The following is a 20,716-nucleotide window of genomic DNA, read 5'->3' as shown; positions in this document are numbered from 1 at the left end:
AAAGTGAAAGTAACAGAACTGCCAGGTAGATCATCTAAGTGACAGAAGGTGGCTGGTTGCCAGATTGCATCAGCCTAGGCAATGTCAGGATGACTCAGCAGCAAGCTGATTGGTTACCTGGGTGGATGATGTGTATAAATGTACAGAGACACTTTACTGTGTGTGGGATATGTATGGTGGAGTTGCAGTGGAGCATTCTGTCGGTTTGGAGAGTGAAGATGTAAATAAATTGTATATAGCGGTTTCAACACTACTGCATGCAAGCCTTCGTTCTTTGCGTCACTAAAGACCACCCTCACTAAGCACAGGCGCATCAACAGGGTTATGGGCCCAGTACGCTTCCGCTGCACCTGTAAGCTCTGAGAGAGGTGGTGAAGATGGACGCTGAGGTGCTCCAGAAGCTGTCTTGGAGGTAAGACCAGCAGTGGCTGAATGTCAGAGGCTGAGCAGGATGGCTACAGCAGCAGCTACTGTGCTGATGGATAAACTGACTACCACCAACTATAATACCTGGTCGTTAAGGCTCGAGCATTTCCTGAAACGAGAGGGGCTATGGGACTGTGTGTCTGCTCCTCCCGAGGATCCCACACCGGCAGAGACCGTTCAGGACCAGAAGGCTCTTGCCACAATTATCTTGAGTGTGTCTGATGACCAGCTGGTGCATGTTCGAGGGCACCAGAAAGCGAAGGAGGCTTGGGAAGCCCTCAAGGCCGTGTATGTCCAGAAATCAGCAGGCTCGCTGATATCTCTAACTCGGAAGCTGTACAGGAAACGAATGCTGGCTGGGGAGTCGGTGAAGGACCACCTCGACGGTATGTCTGTGTGTTTCAAGGAGTTAGAGCATGGGGGGAAAGCTGTGCCTGATGAGGACAAAGTCTACTTAATTCTCAGCTCTCTTCATGAGAGATTTGATATGCTTATAATAGCGTTTGAGGGCCAGGATTCAGATAAACTGACTTTGCCATATATAACGGGAAAGCTCCTGGCTGAAGAACAGAGGCAGCTGGAATGCAAAGAGCAGGCTGACCGCAACCACAAGCAGAAGCCTGGGGGAGTCGTTTCCAGCTGGCAGGCAGAGCCGGAGGAGAGAGCTTTACAAGTAAAAAAGAAAGGATGTTATATCTGCAACCAGGCCGGACATCTGCGTACGAGTTGTCCCCAGCAGAGGAGAGGCCGGCAGCCGTCTTCAAGGACACAGCAAGCAACTCTGGTGAGAACTAGCTCAGGGCTACAGAGTGTGCCGTGGATTATAGACTCTGGAGCAACGCAGATGTTTTGCTGCAAGGAGGAGCAGTTGCAGGACACCAAGCCGGCCAGTCAAAAAACTGTAAGCTTAGCTGACGGCCGGGAGGCTGACGTGCTTTGCCAAGGCACTGTGCATTTTCTGGGACTAAATTATACCTTTGATAATGTGCTTTGTGTGCCAGCTTTGGAGACGAGCCTGCTAAGCGTCTCAATATTAGCAACAGCTGGTTTCACGGTATCTTTTGATGCTAAGGGCTGCAAGATACTGAAAAAAGGTAAACTGTTGGCAAAGGGTGTGTTGAAAGAAAATGTTTATGCGTTGGAACAGACAGTGGGAAAGGCACAGGCAGTGTGGAATAAGCAACCCCACAGTAGGTGCATTCATCGATTGCACAGACGTCTGGGACACACAAGCTGCAATACCATTAATAAAACATTGGCTATATTGCAAGGGAATAAGGTTGATAAGTGTGATGTGTTCCTAGATTGCAATATATGCAAAGAGGCAAAGTCCAAAGCGTTCCCAGTAGCTAAAAAGAGTGACCGGGAGTCAGTAAGACCACTCCAATTAGTGCATGCAGATGTAGTGGGGCCGTATGCACCCAGTGTATCAAAGAATAGATATGGGTTAGTCATAGTAGATGACTACAGCCGCTTTGCGTGGGTGTATGCAATTAAGCAAAAATGCGATGTCTTTCCAACTTTCCAGTACTGGGCAAAAAGAGTACAAAAGCAATTAAACTGCAAAATAGCAGCTCTCCAAAGTGATATGGGGGGTGAATTTTTAAGTAAAAGCTTTGGGAACTATCTAAGGGAGGAAGGCATTAATCACAGAGTTGCCAATGTCTCCTCTCCAGCCGAAAACGGTGTGGCGGAGCGAAGAGGAGGCATCCTCCAAACCATGTGCCACGCTTTACTGGCAGATAGTGCACTGAAGTTGGCATATTGGGGAGCAGCATTAAAAACAGCTTGTTTTATCTCTAATAGATTGTGGACTCAGGCTCTGGATGATAAACCATATAGAGTACTGTATGGCAAAAAGCCAAACCTGGACTACCTTAGGATCTTTGGGTCTAAGGCATGGGTGAATATTCCTCTGGACAAGAGGAGGAAAGGGGGAGCCAGAGCCAGAAAGCTATTATTTGTAGGCTATCAAAATGGCATGAAAGCATATTGGTTTGTGGATTCAAATAATATGGTGAAGCTGAGTAGAGCAGCTTCGTTCTGTGAGGACGAGAACTGGACTAGAATCCATGCCAACGAAAAGGCTAAAGGAGTTGAATTGCAACTATCTCTACATAGTGAGGAGGGGCACAGTGATGTAAACGGAGAAGCTCCCTCACTGAAACAGAGAGAGGAAAGTGCTGGCAGTTCAGACAGTATAAAGCAGGAAAGCTCTGAAGCTGTAAGGTGCAAAATGCCTGAGGTCAGAGTGTCTGCTAGAGAAAACAAGGGAATACCACCTAAACGGTATGGATATGACAGTGACATAAATTACCTGTCTAATGGAGGTTATCTGTCTAATGGGGAGCCCAGGAGTTACCAGAGTGTACTGGATCTAGATTATGGTACCTCTTCCACAGAGGAGGAAGAGTCACAAGCTAAGAGTCCTGAAACGGTAGAGGCTTCAATAAGGTATCTGGAAAACGGGCTCTATGTGCCAGCAGACTGGTAGTGTTAATGCAAAGAATGTAACTCCAAAGACAATGCTAGCTGCTACAAATGTATTAATTAAAGAAATAAACTCTGAATGACAAACTAATGTGTAAACTCAAAGCTGAAAAATAACGTGCCTCTGTAATACAGATGATACGGTATGTGCTCTAGCAGAGCGACCAGAGGAGAAAAAGGGATGAGCCGGGGGAGGCTAACTAAGTAACTATCTAACTGATAAGAATGTACTTGAAACAGTAATTAACGAACAGAACTAAACGTGTGTGCCAACAGAGTCTCAGAGGCAGTATACTGAATGGTGATAATTGTATATCCGAAAGCAATGTAAAAATATGAAAGCAAATGTGAATGTAAACTGTGTATCAATGTTACTAAAGAACATGTGTAATATGTAATATTAAGATATGTGGCAGCTATGTGCTTATAAACTGAGGAGGCGTGTCAGTATATTCAGAGCCAAGCAGTTTCTATGCACGTGCTGGGAAAGTGAAAGTAACAGAACTGCCAGGTAGATCATCTAAGTGACAGAAGGTGGCTGGTTGCCAGATTGCATCAGCCTAGGCAATGTCTCAGCAGCAAGCTGATTGGTTACCTGGGTGGATGATGTGTATAAATGTACAAAGACACTTTACTGTGTGTGGGATATGTATGGTGGAGTTGCAGCGGAGCATTCTGTCGGTTTGGAGAGTGAAGGTGTAAATAAATTGTATATAGTGGTTTCAACACTACTTTGTGCAAGCCTTCGTTCTTTGCGTCACTAAAGACCACCCTCACTAAGCACAGGCGCATCAACACTGTGCCCCCCCCAGCACCAAGAATACAGAGCATCACTGCCCCACACAGAGAGTTCCATCAATACCCTGTGGCTAATAGCCACTGATGGACCTCTGCTCCATATGCTTATCCAATCCCCTCTTGAAGCTGATAAGGACATAAGAGAAGCCATGTTGGATCAGGCCAATGGCCCATCCAGTCCAACACTCTGTTTCACACAGTGGCCAAAAAAACGAGGTGCTATCAGGAGGTTCATCAGTGGGGCCAGGTTACTAGAAACCCTCCCACTGTGCCCCCCCCAAGCACCAAGAATACAGAGCATCACTGCCCCAGACAGAGTTCCAACAATACACTGTGGCTAATAGCCACTGATGGACCTCTGCTCCATATGTTTATCCAATCCCCTCTTGAAGCTGACTATGCTTATAGCCGACACCACCTCCTGTGGCAGTGAATTCCACGTGTTAATCACCCTTTGGGTGAAGGAGTACTTCCTTTTATCAGTTCTAACCCGCCTGCTCAACAATGTTCCCTCTAAGCTACAGAGTCTTGTGAGCAAAAATTCTTTGTGAGCTACTGCATAAATTATTGTGAACTGGGGCCATTTTTCCTGAGCTAAGACAAAAAGGTGTGAACTGGAGGTAAAAAAATCTGTGAGCTAGCTCATGTTAAGTCAGCTAAGAGCAGGGGTGGCCAAACTGTGGCTCAGGAGCCAAATGTGGCTCTTTCACACATATTGTGTGGCTCTCAGTTGCCCCCACCACCAGCTCTTTAAAACACTTCTCCAATAAACCAGCCAGCGGCTTGGAGGATGCATTTTAAGTTGCTTTTCTCTCACCTCTCCCTCCCCTCATCCTATTTTCCTTCCTGTCTCATGGCTCTCAAACATGAGCCAGTTTGGTGTAGTGGTTAAGTGTGCGGACTCTTATCTGGGAGAACTGGGTTTGATTCCCCAGTCCTCCACTTGCACCTGCTGGAATGGGCTTGGGTCAGCCATAGCTCTGGCAAAGGTTGTCCTTGAAAAGGCAGCTGTTGTGAGAACCCTCTCGGCCCCACCCACCTCACAGGGTGTCTGTTGTGGGGGAGGAAGATAAAGGAGTTTGTGAGCCGCTCTGAGACTCTGCGATTTGGAGTGGAAGGCGGGATATAAATCCAATATCATCTTCTTATCTGATGTTTATTCTATGTAGCTCTTACATTAAGCAAGTTTGGCCACCCCTGAGCTAGAAGGCAAGTCCCTCTTGTCCTTTCATCACGAGGGTGATGGATTTCCATTCTATACGGTCAAGTGTGGTGCCTTCCATGAAGCCAGATTGAGGCAGGCCATCACGTTAGCCTGTCTGTGGCAGTAGAAAAGACTTAGAGTCCAGCAGCACCTTAAAGACCAGGGGTGGCCAAACTGTGACTCGGGGGTCACATGTGGCTCTTTCACACGTATCATTGGGCTTTTGAAGCCCCCACCACCCTGCTGGCCAGCTTGGAGAAGCACTTCTTCAAAACAAGCCAGTTAATAGCTTGGGGAGTGCATTTAAAGTTGAAGTTGCTTTCTTTCCACCTCTCTCTCCCCCATCTGTTTGCCTTCCTTCCTTCCTTGTGGCTCTAAGACACCTGACATTTATTCTATGTGGCTCTTATGTTAAGTAAGTTTGGTCACCCCTGGCTTAGAGGGAACACTGCTGCTCAGTAATTTCATTGAGTAATTCCACGAGTTTTGTATTGAGAGAGAAGGAGAAAAGTACTTCTTTCTCTCCCTTCGCTATCCCATGCATAATCTTGTAATCTTTGATCATGTCACCCCGAGAGCCAGTTTGGTGTAGTGGTTAAGTGTGCAGACTCTTATCTGGGAGAACCGGGTTTGATTCCCCACTCCTCCACTTGCACCTGCTAGCATGGCCTTGGGTCAGCCATAGCTCTGGCAGAGGTTGTCCTTGAAAGGGCAGCTGCTGTGAGAGCTCTCTCAGCCCCACCCACCTCACAGGGTGTCTGTTGTGGGGGAGGAAGGTAAAGGAGATTGTGAGCCGCTCTGAGACTCTTCGGAGTGGAGGGCGGGATATAAATCCAATATCTTCTTCCCTCAGTCAACGTTTCTCCATGCTAAAGAGCACCAAGCGCTTTAATCTTTCTTCATAGGGAAAGTGTTCTAACCCTTTAATCATTCTAGTTGCCCTTTTCTGGACTTTTCCCACTGGTCTGATTCATCAGGGCTCTCTCTCCTGCTCTCTGTGTGTCCACTTCAAAATGTTTGGACCGGACAATACCAGTGAATGCTCACTGCCCTTTTATCCCTCTCTCTACCTTTTGCTTGAGCGAGCCCCTCTAAGGGTTAAGGTGACAGAGTTCCCAGTTCTAGAAAGGCATGGGGGGGAGGGGTTTACCTTTCAAAGGTATTTCCTGCCTGCCCCCACTAAGGGAGTCTCAATTGCACAGGCTGCTGCATCAGTAGCTGGTGAGTTGGGGTGGGGGGGATAACATGATCTAAAGCAGGGATTGATGGATGGGGTGGTGGTGGTGGAGAGGATTCCCTGCCCCCCTCCTTTCTCCAGCTTTCATTTCATCTTTAACTCTGCAGCAAGTTTTTGGTCTCTGCACTCTCTCAGTCTCCGGCTGAAAAGAGGAAGAAATTTGGGGTGGCGGGCAGCATGTGGGGGTTGGGGAAACATTTGCATCTGAGGCGAGGTGGGGGGAGCTCTAGAAAGGAATAAAAGAAGTCATTGGGACAATGAAGTGCAAGGAAATGTCCTAGCATAACTCTTCAGTTTGTGGCTTTTATTTACTGAGCCCCAAACGCTTCATTTGTGCAAGACTAGCATTTTGAGGGATGCCCCGTAGCCAGTTAAACTGAAGGTTAGTTGAGCAAAATCTGAGTTAAATGGTACCTTTGAGACCAATGGAGTTTAAGGCTGGGTATAAGCTTTCCTGTGCATGCATACTTCTTCAGATATATTTGCCCAGACAGCTGCTCAAGTAAGTGGCTGGACTCTCTGAAAAAAAGATGTGCCTTCTTTGTTATGAGGCTGGCCGGGAGAAACGTTTCCCTCCTACAAAACAAAATTTCCCATCTCCAAAAGGACATTGCAGAGTTGGAAAAAGTTCAGAGAGGGGCACCTATGATTAGGGGGTTGGAGCATCTTCCCTAGGAGGAAGATCTGAAGTGTCTGAGACTTTATGAACATATGAAGCTGCCTTCTACTGAATCAGATTCTCGGTCCATCGAAGTCAGTATTGTCTACTCAGACTGGCAGCTGCTCTCCACGGTCTCAAACTGAGGTTTTTCACACCTACTTGTCTGGACCCTTTTTTAGTTGGAGACGGCGGGGATTGAACCTGGGACCTTTCTTCTTACCAAGCAGCAGGGCTTTTATTTTTTTGAGCAGGAACATACAGGAACACAGTTCTGGCTGGCTTGGTGTAAGGGGGTGTGGCCTAATATGCCAATGTGTACATGCTGGGCTTTTTGTGTGAAATGGTGGTGATGTCAGGGGGTGTGGCCTAATATGCCAATTAGTTCCTGCTGGGCTTTTTCTACAAAAAAAGCCCCACCAAGCAGATCCTCTGCCAGTGAGCCACTGTGTTTTTAGGTGTTTTACCTACAGCATTGCACTTCTGAGAGTGAAAGAATCTTTGTGACAGGAAGCCCAATTCTTGGCGATGCAGTAATCATACTGCAGAGTTAAAATGTATATGGTGGACATTCAAATACATAAGTTCTTTTGAAGAAGAACAATTGTTATCAGCAAGGAAGGGGGGAACCTCTCTTTTTGCTTCATTCCAGGAGACCACAGTGCATCCTTGCCCCCCAGGGCATGACATGGTTTTACTAGGAATCTTTTACTGATCAACTGACATTATCATCATGTGGTAATCAGCTTACTGAATGAAAAGTTTCATAATACTTGTAATCTGCCGTGAGTCTTGATAAGAAAGATGCTGGACCAGATGGACTTAGGGTTGCCAAGTCCAATTCAAGAAATATCTGGGGATTTTGGGGGTGGAGCCAGGAGCAGGGTTGTGACAAGCATAACTGAACTCCAACGAGAGTACTGGCCATCACATTTAAAGGGACCTGCACACCTTTTAAATGCCTTCCCTCCATTGGAAATAATAAAAGGATAGGGGCACCTTCTTTGGGGGCTCATAGAATTGGACCCCTTGGTCCAATCTTTTTAAAACTTGGGGGGTCCTTTGAAAAGAGGTGTTGGATGCTATGCTGCAAATGTGGTGCCTCTGTCTCAAAAAAAAAAAAGCCCCCCCCCCAGAGCTCCTGATAGCCACGGATCAATTCTTCATTATACCCTATGGGAATTGGTCTCCATAGGGAATAATGGAGTGCCCAGCAGACATTTCTTCCCGTCCCGCCCCCCCCCCGCTTTCTGATGACTTTAAAGTGAGGGGAGGGTCTCCAAACCAGGGGATCCCCTGCCCCCACCTGGGGATTGGCAACCCTAGATGGATGATCAGTCTGATCCAGCAGGGTTCTTCTTATGTACTTATGGAGACTGCTATTTTTTGCCTACGGAATTGGAGGACAAAAATATATATAGAGGACGGAAAGCTAACCACTGTCTTTCTCATCCTCGTGGGCAGAGGAAACATGTCAGAGTTGGGTTCCAGATCCCCTCCTTATGAAAGGACTGCTGGGCGGATAGCTCAGGTAAAGGAGGGGTCACTGAGGAAACACGAAGGGGGCTGTTTGTGTGCTTTCTTCTCCCCCCACATACCTTACTTCCCTCTTCTTTTTCCTTTTCTTTCCCCCCTTTTCTTCTTTTGATCCTCGACCCTTGCACCACCCCTCTGTTTCCCCTTGTACCACTCCTTTGTTTCTGGTGATTTTAAAAACGCACTGGGAAAGAGGGGTGGGAGAGAATGAAGCCAGTGCTCCTGGAACAATGTTATTTTAATCTGCCAAGTAGGGTTGTCAGGTCCAATTCAAGAAATATCTGGGGACTTTGGGGGTGGAGCCAGGAGCAAGGGTATGACAAGCATAATTGAACTCCAAAGGGAGTTCTGGGCATCACATTTAAAGGGACCTGCACGCCTTTTAAATGCCTTCTCTCCACTGGAAACAAAGAAGGATAGGGGCACCTTCTTTTGCGGTTCATAGAATTCAACCCCCTAGTCCAATCTTTTTTAAACTTGTGGGGTGTTTTGAGAAGAGGCACTGGATGCTATGCTGAAAATTTGGTACCTCTGCCTCAAAAAACAGCCCCCCAGCGCCTCAGATACCCACGGATCAATTCTCCATTATACCGTATGGGAATCGGTCTCCATAGGGAATAATGGAGTGCCCAGCAGACATTTCTCTCCCCCCAACCCTGCTTTCTGATGACCCTGAAGTGGGAGGAGGGCCTCCTAACCGGGGGATCCCCTGCCCCCACCTGGGAATTGGCAACCCTACTGGATCTCCAGTGGCCTCCAGAATTCCTCCTGGGCACGTCCCCCACCTCCCTCCCCACCCACTTTCTAAAAAACCCTAAGTGGGCACTAGCTATGGTGTCACTATGGTTCTTAGTAGGCTCGGGGCTCTTTTTTGTTTTTGCAACAGGAACACATCCTTGACGTAGCCAATCCTCCAAGAGAAGGGGTGGCCAGACTTGCTTAATGTAAGAGCCTCATACAATAAACGTCAGACATTTGAGAGCCACTAGATGGAAAGGAGGGTGGGAGGGAGGAAGGAAGGAAGGAAAACAAATAGATGGGAGAGGAAGAGGTGGAAAGAAAGCAACTTAAAATTTAAAGCTTAAAAGTTTGGGCAAAGTCATTGAGAGGGCAGTGGCAGCACAGCTACAGGGGGTTTTGAATGACATTTACGCATTAGACCCATTTCAGTCTGACTTTCGCCCGGGACATGGGATGGAGACGGTACTGGTCATCCTCTTGGACGATCTCCTAAGACATCTGGATGAAGGTGGATCGGCAGTGTTGCTGTTATTAGATCTGTCAGCTGCCTTTGATACAGTCGACCACCAGCTGCTGTCGCATCGCATTGCCGACACGGGGATTCAGGGGTCTGCCCTCCAATGACTTACCTCTTTTCTCCAAGGTCAGGGACAGAGGGTGGCAGTGGGGGAAAAGTTGTCTCAGAGACACACACTAGTCTGTGGGTTGCCTCAGGGGGCAGTTCTCTCCCCAACACTATTTAACATCTACATGCACCCCTTCAGCCAGATTGTCTGGAGCTATGGGCTGTGATGTCACCAATATGCGGATGACACCCAGCTCTACCTCCTGATGGGCGGCCAAGCTGACTGCATCCCAGAAAATCTAGATCGGGCATTACAAGCCGCTGTGAAATGGCTCAGACAAAGAAGAAGAAGAATTGCAGATTTCTACCCCGTCCTTCTCTCTGAATCAGAGACTCAGAGAGGCTTACAATCTCCTGTATCTTCTCCCCCCACAACAGACACCCTGAGAGGTGGGTGGGGCTGAGAGGGCTCTCACAGCAGCTGCCCTTTCAAGTACAACCTCTGCCAGAGCTATGGCTGACCCAAGGCCATTCCAGCAGGTGCAAGTCGAGGAGTGGGGAATCGAACCAGACTCTCCCAGATAAGAGTTTGCACACTTAACCACTACACCAAACTGGCTCTCAATTTCAGTCGACTGAAATTGAATCCAGCAAAACTGAGGCAGCCTGGGAAGAGAGATCCCTTTACTGGTTTTCGATGGGGTGTCTTTAGCGCCAGTTTCAAGGGTCAAGAGTTTAGGGGTTCTCCTGGAGCCTTCATTAACTACGGAGGCCCAGGTGGCAGCCACTGCCAGATCTGCATTCTATCATCTTAGGCAGATAAGACAGTTGGAGCCATACCTGGTAGGCAGCAACTTGGCTACAGTAATTCATGCAACGGTCATCTCGAGAATAGGCTACTGTAACACCCTCTGCATGGGGCTGCCCTTGACTCGGACACAGAAGCTGCAGCCTCCATGGCCTTCTCTCCTACCACCGCTGAGGAGGAAAGCTGCCAGCTCACTGCCATACAGCCTCCCCCCTCCCCAGAGCTGCCCCAAGGTGATCCCTTTCCCCGCCCTCTTCCAGCAGCTCTGGTGGAGAGCCACTCAGAGGTTTAGATACATGCTGCACAGTTCCCTGCCCTTACCTGTAGCATGATCCAGCTAGGCAAGCCCAGTGGGGTGGAAGGCGCCACCAAGTCGCAGCTGACTTCTGGGGCTACAAGACCTCCAATTCAGATTTCTTCTTGTCGGAGGGCGAGCCGAGGCTGCCCAAGCGCAGCTCCCACTCTCGCTCAGGTGGCCAGCGAGTCCAGGCCAGAAAACCCCCGCAGGCGAACATCACCTTTCCACTGATCCCCAGCCCCGGATTGCAGTCAGGACCTTCACTTGTGTGCGCCAGCCTACTCTACCCTGCCTGCAATGGAGCCATTCTCCCCCTACCCCTGCTGCCCCACTTGAGGGCCAGAACGGCCTCTTCTTGTAGGCGCCCTCTAGCCCAACATCAGCCCAACATGGAGCTTAACTTTCAGTCCTGAGCTCTGAAAGTGCTCCATTGTTTCTGCTTGCTGAGGGGGTCAGAGATTTCTTCCAGCCCCTAAGCAAGCAGAAACAACGTGGAACTTAACTTTCAGTCCTGGGCTCCAAAAGTGCTCCATTGTTTCTGCTTGCTGAGGGGGTCAGAGATTTCTTCTAGCCCCTAAGCAAGCAGAAACAACGTGGAACTTAACTTTCAGACCTGGGCTCCGAAAGTGCTCTGTTGTTTCTGCTTGCTGAGGGGGTCAGAGATTTCTTCCAGCCCCTAAGCAAGCAGAAGCAACAGGGAGCTTAAGTTTCAGTCCTGGGCTCCGAAAGTGCCTCGTTGCTTCTGCTTGCTGAGGGGTCAGAGAATTCTTCTGGCCCCTAAGCAAGCAGAAGCAACTATGTATGATCACCTCCCCTAAGCAAGCAGAAGCAACAGTGTATGATGATGGCAGAATGGAGAAGGATGCAGCCGAGGCACTGGAGGCGCGTTGGGGGCTCCAAGTCAGGGGGCCCTGCCTAGCAGTCAGGGAGCTGTGCCCCCACAGGCCCCCTCGTAGCTACGGATCTGCCTGTAGCATTTCGAGCCCGGTTCAAAGTGCTGGTTACGACCTTTAAAGTGCTATATGGCTTGGGACCTGTCTACCTCTGGGACCACCTTTCCTCACACGAGCCCCAGAGAGCACCACGATCAAGCTCGTTAAATCTGTTAAAGATCGCCGGGCTAAAGGATGCCTGTTTGACCACTATGAGGGCAAGAGCCTTTTCCATGGCTGCGCCTGCTCTCTGGAAAGCCCTCCGTGAGGAGACTAGGGCGCTGCGGGATTTGTCACAATTCCGCAGGGCCTGTAAGACATATCTGTTCAGTAACTAAACGGAGGTAATTTCAACATCTACGGGGGTGTGTACTTTCTACCCCACAATATCATCACAAAATTAATTCAAAACAGACAGAACGCCGTCTGAACTGTATTCAAACCGTTTTAATATTTTAATAATGTTTTGTTGTTATACTGTGAATCTGTCATCAAATTGTGACTGTTGTTAGCCGCCCTGAGCCCGTTTGGGGAGGGCAGGATACAAGTGCAACAAACAAATAAATAAATAAATAATACATTCTCCAAGCTGCTGGCTGACCTCAGCCATTATGTCCTGTTATTGGCCTCCAGAAGAACTCATTGGCCACTGTGTGAGATAGGATGCTGGACTAGATGGACTGCTGGTCTGATCCAGCAGGGCTCTTCTGATGCTCTTATGAAGGCCTCAGCTCCTATGCCTCGTTGGGCTTACAGAGGAACTGGTTGGCCGCAGTGTGAGGCAGGATGATGGATTAGATAGACCACTGGCCTGATTAGGCAGGACTCTTTTTTTGTTCTTAGTGTTCCCCCTTGAGAGACAGTTTGGTGTAGTGGTTAAGTGTGCGGACTCTGGGAAAACCGGGTTTGATTCGCCACTTCCCCACATACACCTGCTCAGGGTTTTTTTGTAGAAAAAGCCCAGCAGGAACTCATCTGCATATTAGGCCACACACCCCTGATGCCAAGCCAGCCGGAACTGTGTTCCTATGTGCTCCTACTCAAAAAAAAGCCCTGCACCTGCTGATGTGACCTTGGGTCAGCTACAAGTTCTCTCAAAGCTGTTCTGCTCAAGACCAGTTTCTGTCAGAGCTCTCTCAGCCCCACCTACCTCACAGGGTGTCTGTTGTGGGGAGGGGAAGGGAAAGTAGATTGTAAGTCCCTCTGAGACTCCTTTGGCTAGCAAAGGGCAGGGTATAAATCCAATCCCCATCTCTTCTTTCCAGTAGACTAATATGGCCACATGTAGGTTTTGTGAAGAGAGCTAACATTTACTTCTCTGAGAGCTGAAGGGTGTTGTGCAGCAGTCACACTGGGGAATTCTGGGCAGGAGGCTTCTTGCATTAAGGGTCCTTCTTTCCTTTGGTGGTAGGAACCAAATCTTAACACACATGCTTCCCTCCAGGCTTCTGCCTCTCCCTCTGGAGAACAGCCTCTGATTTCCAAGCCTGACCTTGTTACCTGTCTAGAAGGAGAGGAAGAGCCGTGTGTCCAAGCCCCTGATGAAGGTGAGAGATCAACAGGTAGGTGTTTAGTGTTGGATTATTTGGGTTTTTCAGAGTGCTCAAGGTACATAATGCTACAGAGTCTATCTGGTCAGAGTGTGCTGCCCAGAAGCAAAGTTACACATAGAGCCATATTAACTAATATGAGTCCTTTATTGTAAGGAACTCTATTCTAGACAGGAAAGAGATAGGCTCCAACTTTTAGGAGTGGGGTTGGGAGAGAATGTCTGAGAACTCTAGGGTTCTGTAATGATCTGAATTTATATATGTGTGTTCCTTTAACTGTTGATAGGTTGCAGTAGAGAAAGGGGGGTGAAAGCGGCAGGGTTTTTTGTAGCAGGAACTCCTTTGCATATTAGGCTACACACCCCTGATGTAGCCAATCCTCCTGGAGCTTACAGTAGGGCCAGTAAGAAGAGACCTGTAAACTCTTGGAGGATTAGCTACATCAGGGGTGTGTAGAGTTTTGACTAATAGCCACTGATGGACCTCTGCTCCATTTTTTAATCCAATCCCCTCTTGAAGCTGGCTATGCTTGTTGCCTCCACGACCTTCTGTGGCAGTGAATTCCACATGTTAATCACCCTTTGGGTGAAGAAGGACTTCCTTTTATCCATTTTAACCTGACTGCTCAGCAATTTCATTGAATGCCCACGAGTTCTTGTATTGTGAGAAAGGGAGAAAAGTTCTTTTTCTACTTTCTCCATCCCATGCATAATCTTGTAAACATCTATCATGTCACCCCGCAGTCGATGTTTCTCCAAGCTAAAGAGCCCCAAGCGTTTTAACCTTTCTTCATAGGAAAAGTGTTTCAACCCTTTAATCATTCTAGTTGCCCTTTTCTGCACTTTTTCCAATGCTATAATATCCTTTTTGAGGTGCGGTGACCAGAATTGCACACAGTACTCCAAATGAGACCACACCATCGATTTATACAGGGGCATTATGATATTGGCTGATTTGTTTTCAGTTCCCTCCCTAATAATTCCCAGCATGGCGGCCTTTTTTATTGCAATAGCACACTGTCTTGACATTTTCAGTGAGTTATCTACCACGATCCCAAGATCTCTCTCTTGGTCAGTCTCTGCCAGTTCACACCCCATCAACTTGTATTTGTAGCTGGGATTCTTGGCCCCAATGTGCATTACTTTGCACTTGGCCACATTGAACCTCATCTGCCACGTTGACACCCACTCACCCAGCCTCAACAGATCCCTTTGGAGTGCCTCACAATCCTCTCTGGTTCTCATCATCCTAAATTTAAACAAAGGCACTGATATAAGAATGGTCTGGGACTCACGTAAAGCCTTTACAAGAGGGCATTTGATACAGCATTATGATTTGCTTCAAAGCATTCCAGCAGTCATGAGCCGTCTCCAGTCCTGCTATATGCACCAGCTGGGAGTCATCTAGAGAAAGACCTATTAAAGACAAAGCCTTAACATCCTTTTTACGCAAAAGGTCTGCAGCTTTTCTGTCTTCAGCAGCTGCTATCAGCCCACGTAAAGGAGCAGCCACCACCTCCCACAGCTCTTGGTGCTTTAATAACAGACTGACCTTCTGGGACCACGTAGCATAGTTAGTCCCATTCAGCTTAGTAATGCTGAGCCCAGAGAAGGAAACAACATTTGCAGCTTCCATCTCTGCTACTTATCACTGGACACCTGGGCAACTTGGCAGTCTGCCTCTGTCTCTTCCAAAAACACTGTGCTGCCTCCTCTGTCTTCAGAACAGCAGCACCTCTGGAAACACTGGGAGCTCTGGGCCCATAACCAATGTTAGAGTATTTTGCACGCAGCAGAAGAGCTGAAGGAGAGGGACAGGCAAAACACAGGAATTAATAGACAAGAGAAACAGCTGTATTTAATGGTAGATATATTTACCAGAATAGTATCCAATATTCAGAGTCGTTGCCAGGCCAAGGTCATACACAGTAATCAGTACACACTTCAGTAGATAACAGTATACAGCAGTAAGTATACACAGCACGATCCAAGCACAGTAGCCTAGGATCCAACACCAGCAGTGTTCGCTGCCACCCAGACAGTGGGCCTCACAGTACCCACAATCCTTACAGGCAGACTGAGCAGGCTCACTGAGCTTCCCTAAGTACACGTACCAATCATGCAAGGTTGCATCAGCTCTGTGAGTCAGCACAAAGCCTAATTACAGGTGAGGTCATCCCACCTTACCTTAGTAACAGGTAACAGCTGGATCATGATGCAGCATGACTCAGCATGACATTGCAAAAACAACATTACTATTACTAAGATGGAGTCAGTCAGCCATTTTAGGACTGAGTTCCAACACTTCTTTCTCTACTTTCTCCATCCCATGCATAATCTTGTAAACCTCTATCATGTTACCCCGCAGTCGACGTTTCTCCAAGCTAAAGAGCCCCAAGCGTTTTAACCTTTCTTCATAGGGAAAGTGTTCCAAACCTTTAATCATCATAGTTGCCCTTTTCTGGACTTTTCCACCTCTTGCCTTGAGCATGGGGAGCCATAAATTGCCAGCTGAAATCTTACAAGGGTACTTCACTTTCTTTTTGTGTATGCTTCATGTCTCCCCTCCCTCATCATTTTCCTCTTTGGCATCTCCTGGCTTTCATGACCTGAGGTTCAGAGAGGTTTCTGAATTGTTTCCTGTCTCTCACAGATGAAAGAGCCATGACAGGAATTGCAGAGGAGAACTTTCCACAGGAAAGCCCTGAAATGCTTGAGGCTTCTCCAAGAAGATTGCCCGAGGATGATTCCCCCCCAAATATAACTGATGAAAGTGAGTGTTCTAAATGGAAGGAAAATGTGGAGGTGGTGCTGGTGGCGGGGAGAAAACAAATGACTTGTTAGAGTTGCCAGCCTCCAGGTGGGGCCTGGAGATCTCCAGCTGGCAGAGATCATCTCTCTTGGAGCAAATGGCTGCTTTAAAGGGCGGACTCTAGGGCATTGGACTACCCTGAGGCCCCTCCCCTTCCCCAAACCCCACCCTCTCCCAGATCCACCCCCAAAGTCTCCAGGTATTTTCCAACATAGGCCTGGCAACCTTAAAATTGTGGGGGAAATGTCTGAACAAAGTTACAGTCAAAACAAGTGGGGGACCCACAACCCCTTTCCCACTATTTATTAGTTCCCTTCCCTGAAAGTAGGGTTGCCGATCCCCAGTTGGGGGCAGGGGATCCCCTGGTTTGGAGGGCCTCCCCCTGCTTCGGGGGGGGGGGGAGGAAAATGTCTGCTGGGCACTCCATTTTACTCTATAGAGACTGATTCCCATAGGGTATAATGGAGAATTGATCTGAGGGTACCTGGGGTTTGTGGGGGGGCTGTTTTTTGAAAGCTCCTACCCTACCACAAATTTAATTTGTCTTAAAGGTGCTAACTGGACTCTTGTTCTTTTCTACTGGTATTATCTTATTAATATTAGGAGAGCCAGCATAGTGTAGTGGTTTCAGACTAGGAGATCCAGGTTCAAATCCCCTCTCTGTCAAGGGAGACTGCTGGGTAATCTGAGGCCAGCGACACACTTTCGGCCTAACATACCTCACAGAAGAGAGCAAGAGTTCAGTAGCACCTTAAAGACTGAGAAAGCTTATGGTAGGGAATGGGCTTTAGTGAGTCACTGCTTAATTCTTCAGATACTACTAACTGACTCACAAACGCTCATCCCCTGCCAAAAATTTTGTTAGCCTTTGAGATGTTACTGGACTCTTGCTCATTTCTGCTGCTACAGACAGACGAACATGGCTACCTGTTTTGATCTCTACCTCACAGAGTTGTTGTGAGGATTAAATAGAGAAGGGAACAAAGTTGTAAACCCCTTTGTGTTCCCAATAGTTAATATTGTGGAATCAAAGATCTAAGTTGTTAGAATACTGGCTGCCCTGTTGGGCCTTTGAAGAGGTGTCCTGACAAAGTATTGTATTCTGGAATATTCCATGTAGTTAAATTGGTGCATGTCTGGATCTGATGTTTCTTTTTTTCTTTCTGCTCGTGTCTGCATTTGCTTTATTTCAACAGGAAATGTGTGGGACACAGCAAATGAAAATGACTTCAAAGGAAACATTACATCTACTGGTTGTCGGAATAGTGGGTACCATGAAACTATAGATGAAGGAAAGACAAGAATCGAATGCTCTGCGTGTGGGAAGAGCTTTGCTAGTGTGTCAACTCTTAAAGTGCATTGGGAAACCCACACAGGGGAGAAACCGTACGACTGCCTGCAATGCGGAAAGAGATTCATTCGGAGTGCAAACCTCATTATCCATCAAAGAACCCACACAGGAGAAAAACCATATAAGTGCATAGAATGTGGGAAGCGCTTTATGCGGAGTACAAACCTCATCATACATCAAAGAACCCACACAGGTGAGAAACCATATAAGTGTTTGGTATGTGGAAAGAGCTTTATTCAGAACTCAACCCTTACTGCCCATCTGGGAATCCACACAGGAGAGAAAACATACGTATGCTTGGAATGTGGGAAAAGCTTTATGCGGAGTACAAACCTTATAATACATCAGAGAATCCACACAGGAGAAAAACCATATAAATGTTTGCAGTGTGGGAAAAGCTTTAGCCAGAACTCATCCCTCACCACTCATCAAGCAATCCACACAGGAGAGAAAACCTATGAGTGTTCAGAATGTGGGAAGAAGTTCATGCGGAGTGCAAATCTTATTTTACATCAAAGAACACACACAGGAGAAAGGCCATATAAATGTTTGGAATGTGGGAAAAGCTTCAGTCAGAGGTCAACCCTCACTAGCCATCAAGGAATCCACACGGGGAAGAAAATATACGAATGTTTGGAATGTGGGAAAAAGTTCACACGGAGTGCGAACCTGATTTTGCATCAGGTAATCCATACAGGAGAAAAACCGTATAAATGCTTGGAGTGTGGAAAGCGGTTTAGTCAGAGCTCAAGGCTTGTTACTCATCAAAGAATCCACACAGGAGTGAAACCATTTAAATGCCTGGAGTGTGGAAAGAGCTTCACTCACAGCACGAGTCTTATGAGACACCAGAGAACTCACACAGGGGAGCAACCGTTTCAGCTTCTAGAGCGTGCAAAGGGATTTGTTCAGAGTGCGAATCTTTGTGTCCGTCAAAAAACCCACACCGAAGAAAAAACGTATAAATGTTTGGAATGCGGGAAGTGCTTCAGTCAGGAATTAAATCTTACTAAGCATCAAGAAATACACAGAGGCGAGAAAACAAATGCATGTTATATATGTGGAAAGACATTCACGCGGCACGCAAACCTCATTTTACACCAAAGAACCCACACAGGAGAAACGCCTTATAAATGTCTGGAATGTGGGAGGTGCTTTAGCCAGAAATCAACACTTACTAACCATCGTGGAATCCATACAGGGGAGAAAATGTATGAATGCTTGGTTTGCGGAAAGAAGTTCACCCGGAATGCAAACCTCATTTTACATCAAGTAATCCACACAGGGGAGAAGCCGTATAAATGCTCGGAATGTGGAAAGCGTTTTGGCATGAGCTCAAGGCTCTCCAATCATCAAAGAATCCACACAGGAGTGAAACCGTATAAATGTCTGGAGTGTGGGAAAAGCTTTGTTTACAAAACAAGTCTGAAGAGACATAAAATCGTGCATGCAGGAGACCAATCATTTCAGTTCCTGGAATGCAGAAGGAACTTCAGTCAGAGGAAAAATCTTAATTTACACCAAAATATTCAAGGCACCGAAAAACCATATAAATGCCTGGAGTGTGGCAATTGCTTTAGTCAGAGCTCAAGCCTTATTAGACATCAACGGATCCACACTGGGGAGAAGCCATTTAGATGTCTGGAGTGTGGGAACTGCTTCAGTCAGAGCTCAAATCTTATTAGACATGAAATTATTCATGCAAGACAAAAAATGTAGAAATGTTCAGACGCTGGTGAAAAGCACTGTTATCAACTTGGCTTTAATAGATATCAGAGCAGTCTCTTGGGGAGGCCGTGAATGCCCATACTGTACACAAACTTTTGTGGTAAATTGACTTTAAAATGTGAGAATTCATACTAGGGAAAACAATATAAATGTTTTGGGAAAGCATTAGAAAGTGTAGAAACCTTGCTTCACATCAAAGAACGTGCACTACCAAGAAATGTGAAGAAAGATTCCCTGCATATTTTTTAAAAAATACACTGGGTATAGCCAATGCTTCCTCTAAGCTGTGGGATCTTGTGAGCAAAAATTTTATTTCACGAGCTATTGATATTAAAACTGTGAGTGAGTGATTTGGCTACTGCATAAATTAGTTTGCTCTGAGACCATCCTTCCTGAGCGAAGACAAAAATGTGTGAGGCTAAAAAACTGTGAGATAGCTCACACTAACTCAGCTTAGGGGGAACACTGGTTGTCCTGTCTACCTGATAGGGAATCAAAGTATGAAGATATATTGAACAATTTTGTCAAAAGATCAGCAATTAATGTTTTGACAGCTTCATCCCCATCAACTTCTTATTTTATTACAGCAATTAAATCCACTCCTTCTCATATACTGTTTTTTTTCCAGAAAAGTTTTATTGAAGTTAAGGTGATATTACAGCCATAAAAGTCTGGAGGTATCATAAATCTGTAATGCAAAAAGTCAATAGCCACTGTAGGATATCAAAGTCAGCAATTACTGCAGAACAGGGGTGTCAAACTCATTCTTTATGAAGGCCGGATCTGACATAAATGAGACCTGGTTGGGCTGGGCCATGTGTGTACCTATTTAAGATTAGGTAGGAGAGATAAAAACTTTATAAAGGATACAGACAAACACAATTAAAGAATTTTTAAAAAACGTAAAACATGCTTAAAACATTAGCACTCATTGGTCTTAAAGGTGATTTTTTTGTATTCTCCCATGGGATCCAGGGAACTGGTCAAGGAAGCTCTGGTTCCTTCCTTTCTTCCCCAGGGGACCAGGAGGGGGGGGGGAGCCTCAGCTAATAGAAGGAAAAGAGGCTTGGCTCAGTAGCTCTGCTGTGTGATTGAGAGAGCCTGGCAAAGCAAGCTCTTCCCCCCTTCATCCCCAAGTGAGGAGCCCCAGCAAATGGAGAAAATAGAGGCTTTGGTCTGTAGCTCCTGTGCAGTTGAGGAAACCTGGCAAAGCAAGCTGTGATGCAGAAGGAAGCAAGAGAGGGAGAAGAAAGCAGATGACAGCCAGTGGTTTAAGGGCCTGGTAGGAGCCACATGTTTGACACCCCTGCATAGAATAACATGAAGGTGTCTGATAAATCAGTCAAGCAGGAGCAAAATATAAGAGAAATAGATAAGTAAATTACAATTTGTTAAGTAGTTAATTAGAAGCCCTGACCAACAAGAGGAGTCTCAGCAGAAAGTCAGAACAAAAGGAGTGTTTCTCATCTGTTGTGGAGACAGTCTGTGCACTGCTCTAGAAGTTCAGATTTGTTCCCCTTTCTGAGATCTTCTCTTTTCAGTCATCTGCTTTGTATGCAGAAAGTTCCAAGTTCAATCCCCGG

The 20,716-nt window shown here is 46.7% G+C and overlaps 1 protein-coding gene across 1 annotated transcript; it reads left to right on the top strand.

Moving 5' to 3' along the window:
- The first annotated feature begins 451 nt into the window (after nucleotides 1-451).
- Nucleotides 452-19,606, top strand: LOC132571756 (zinc finger protein 420-like). The gene is made up of 6 exons (XM_060238549.1): nucleotides 452-658; nucleotides 761-1,520; nucleotides 3,052-3,059; nucleotides 13,138-13,255; nucleotides 15,896-16,015; nucleotides 17,251-19,606. Exons 1-6 carry the CDS (start codon nucleotides 452-454, stop codon nucleotides 19,122-19,124), a joined length of 3,087 nt encoding a protein of 1,028 aa, XP_060094532.1. The 3' UTR covers nucleotides 19,125-19,606.
- The last annotated feature ends 1,110 nt before the right edge of the window (nucleotides 19,607-20,716 follow it).

Source organism: Heteronotia binoei, chromosome 5 (assembly GCF_032191835.1).
Source record: "Heteronotia binoei isolate CCM8104 ecotype False Entrance Well chromosome 5, APGP_CSIRO_Hbin_v1, whole genome shotgun sequence".
Lineage (NCBI taxonomy): Eukaryota > Metazoa > Chordata > Lepidosauria > Squamata > Gekkonidae > Heteronotia > Heteronotia binoei.
The sequence above is the reverse complement of the archived record's forward strand: the minus strand, read 5'-3'. Positions and strand labels throughout refer to the sequence as shown.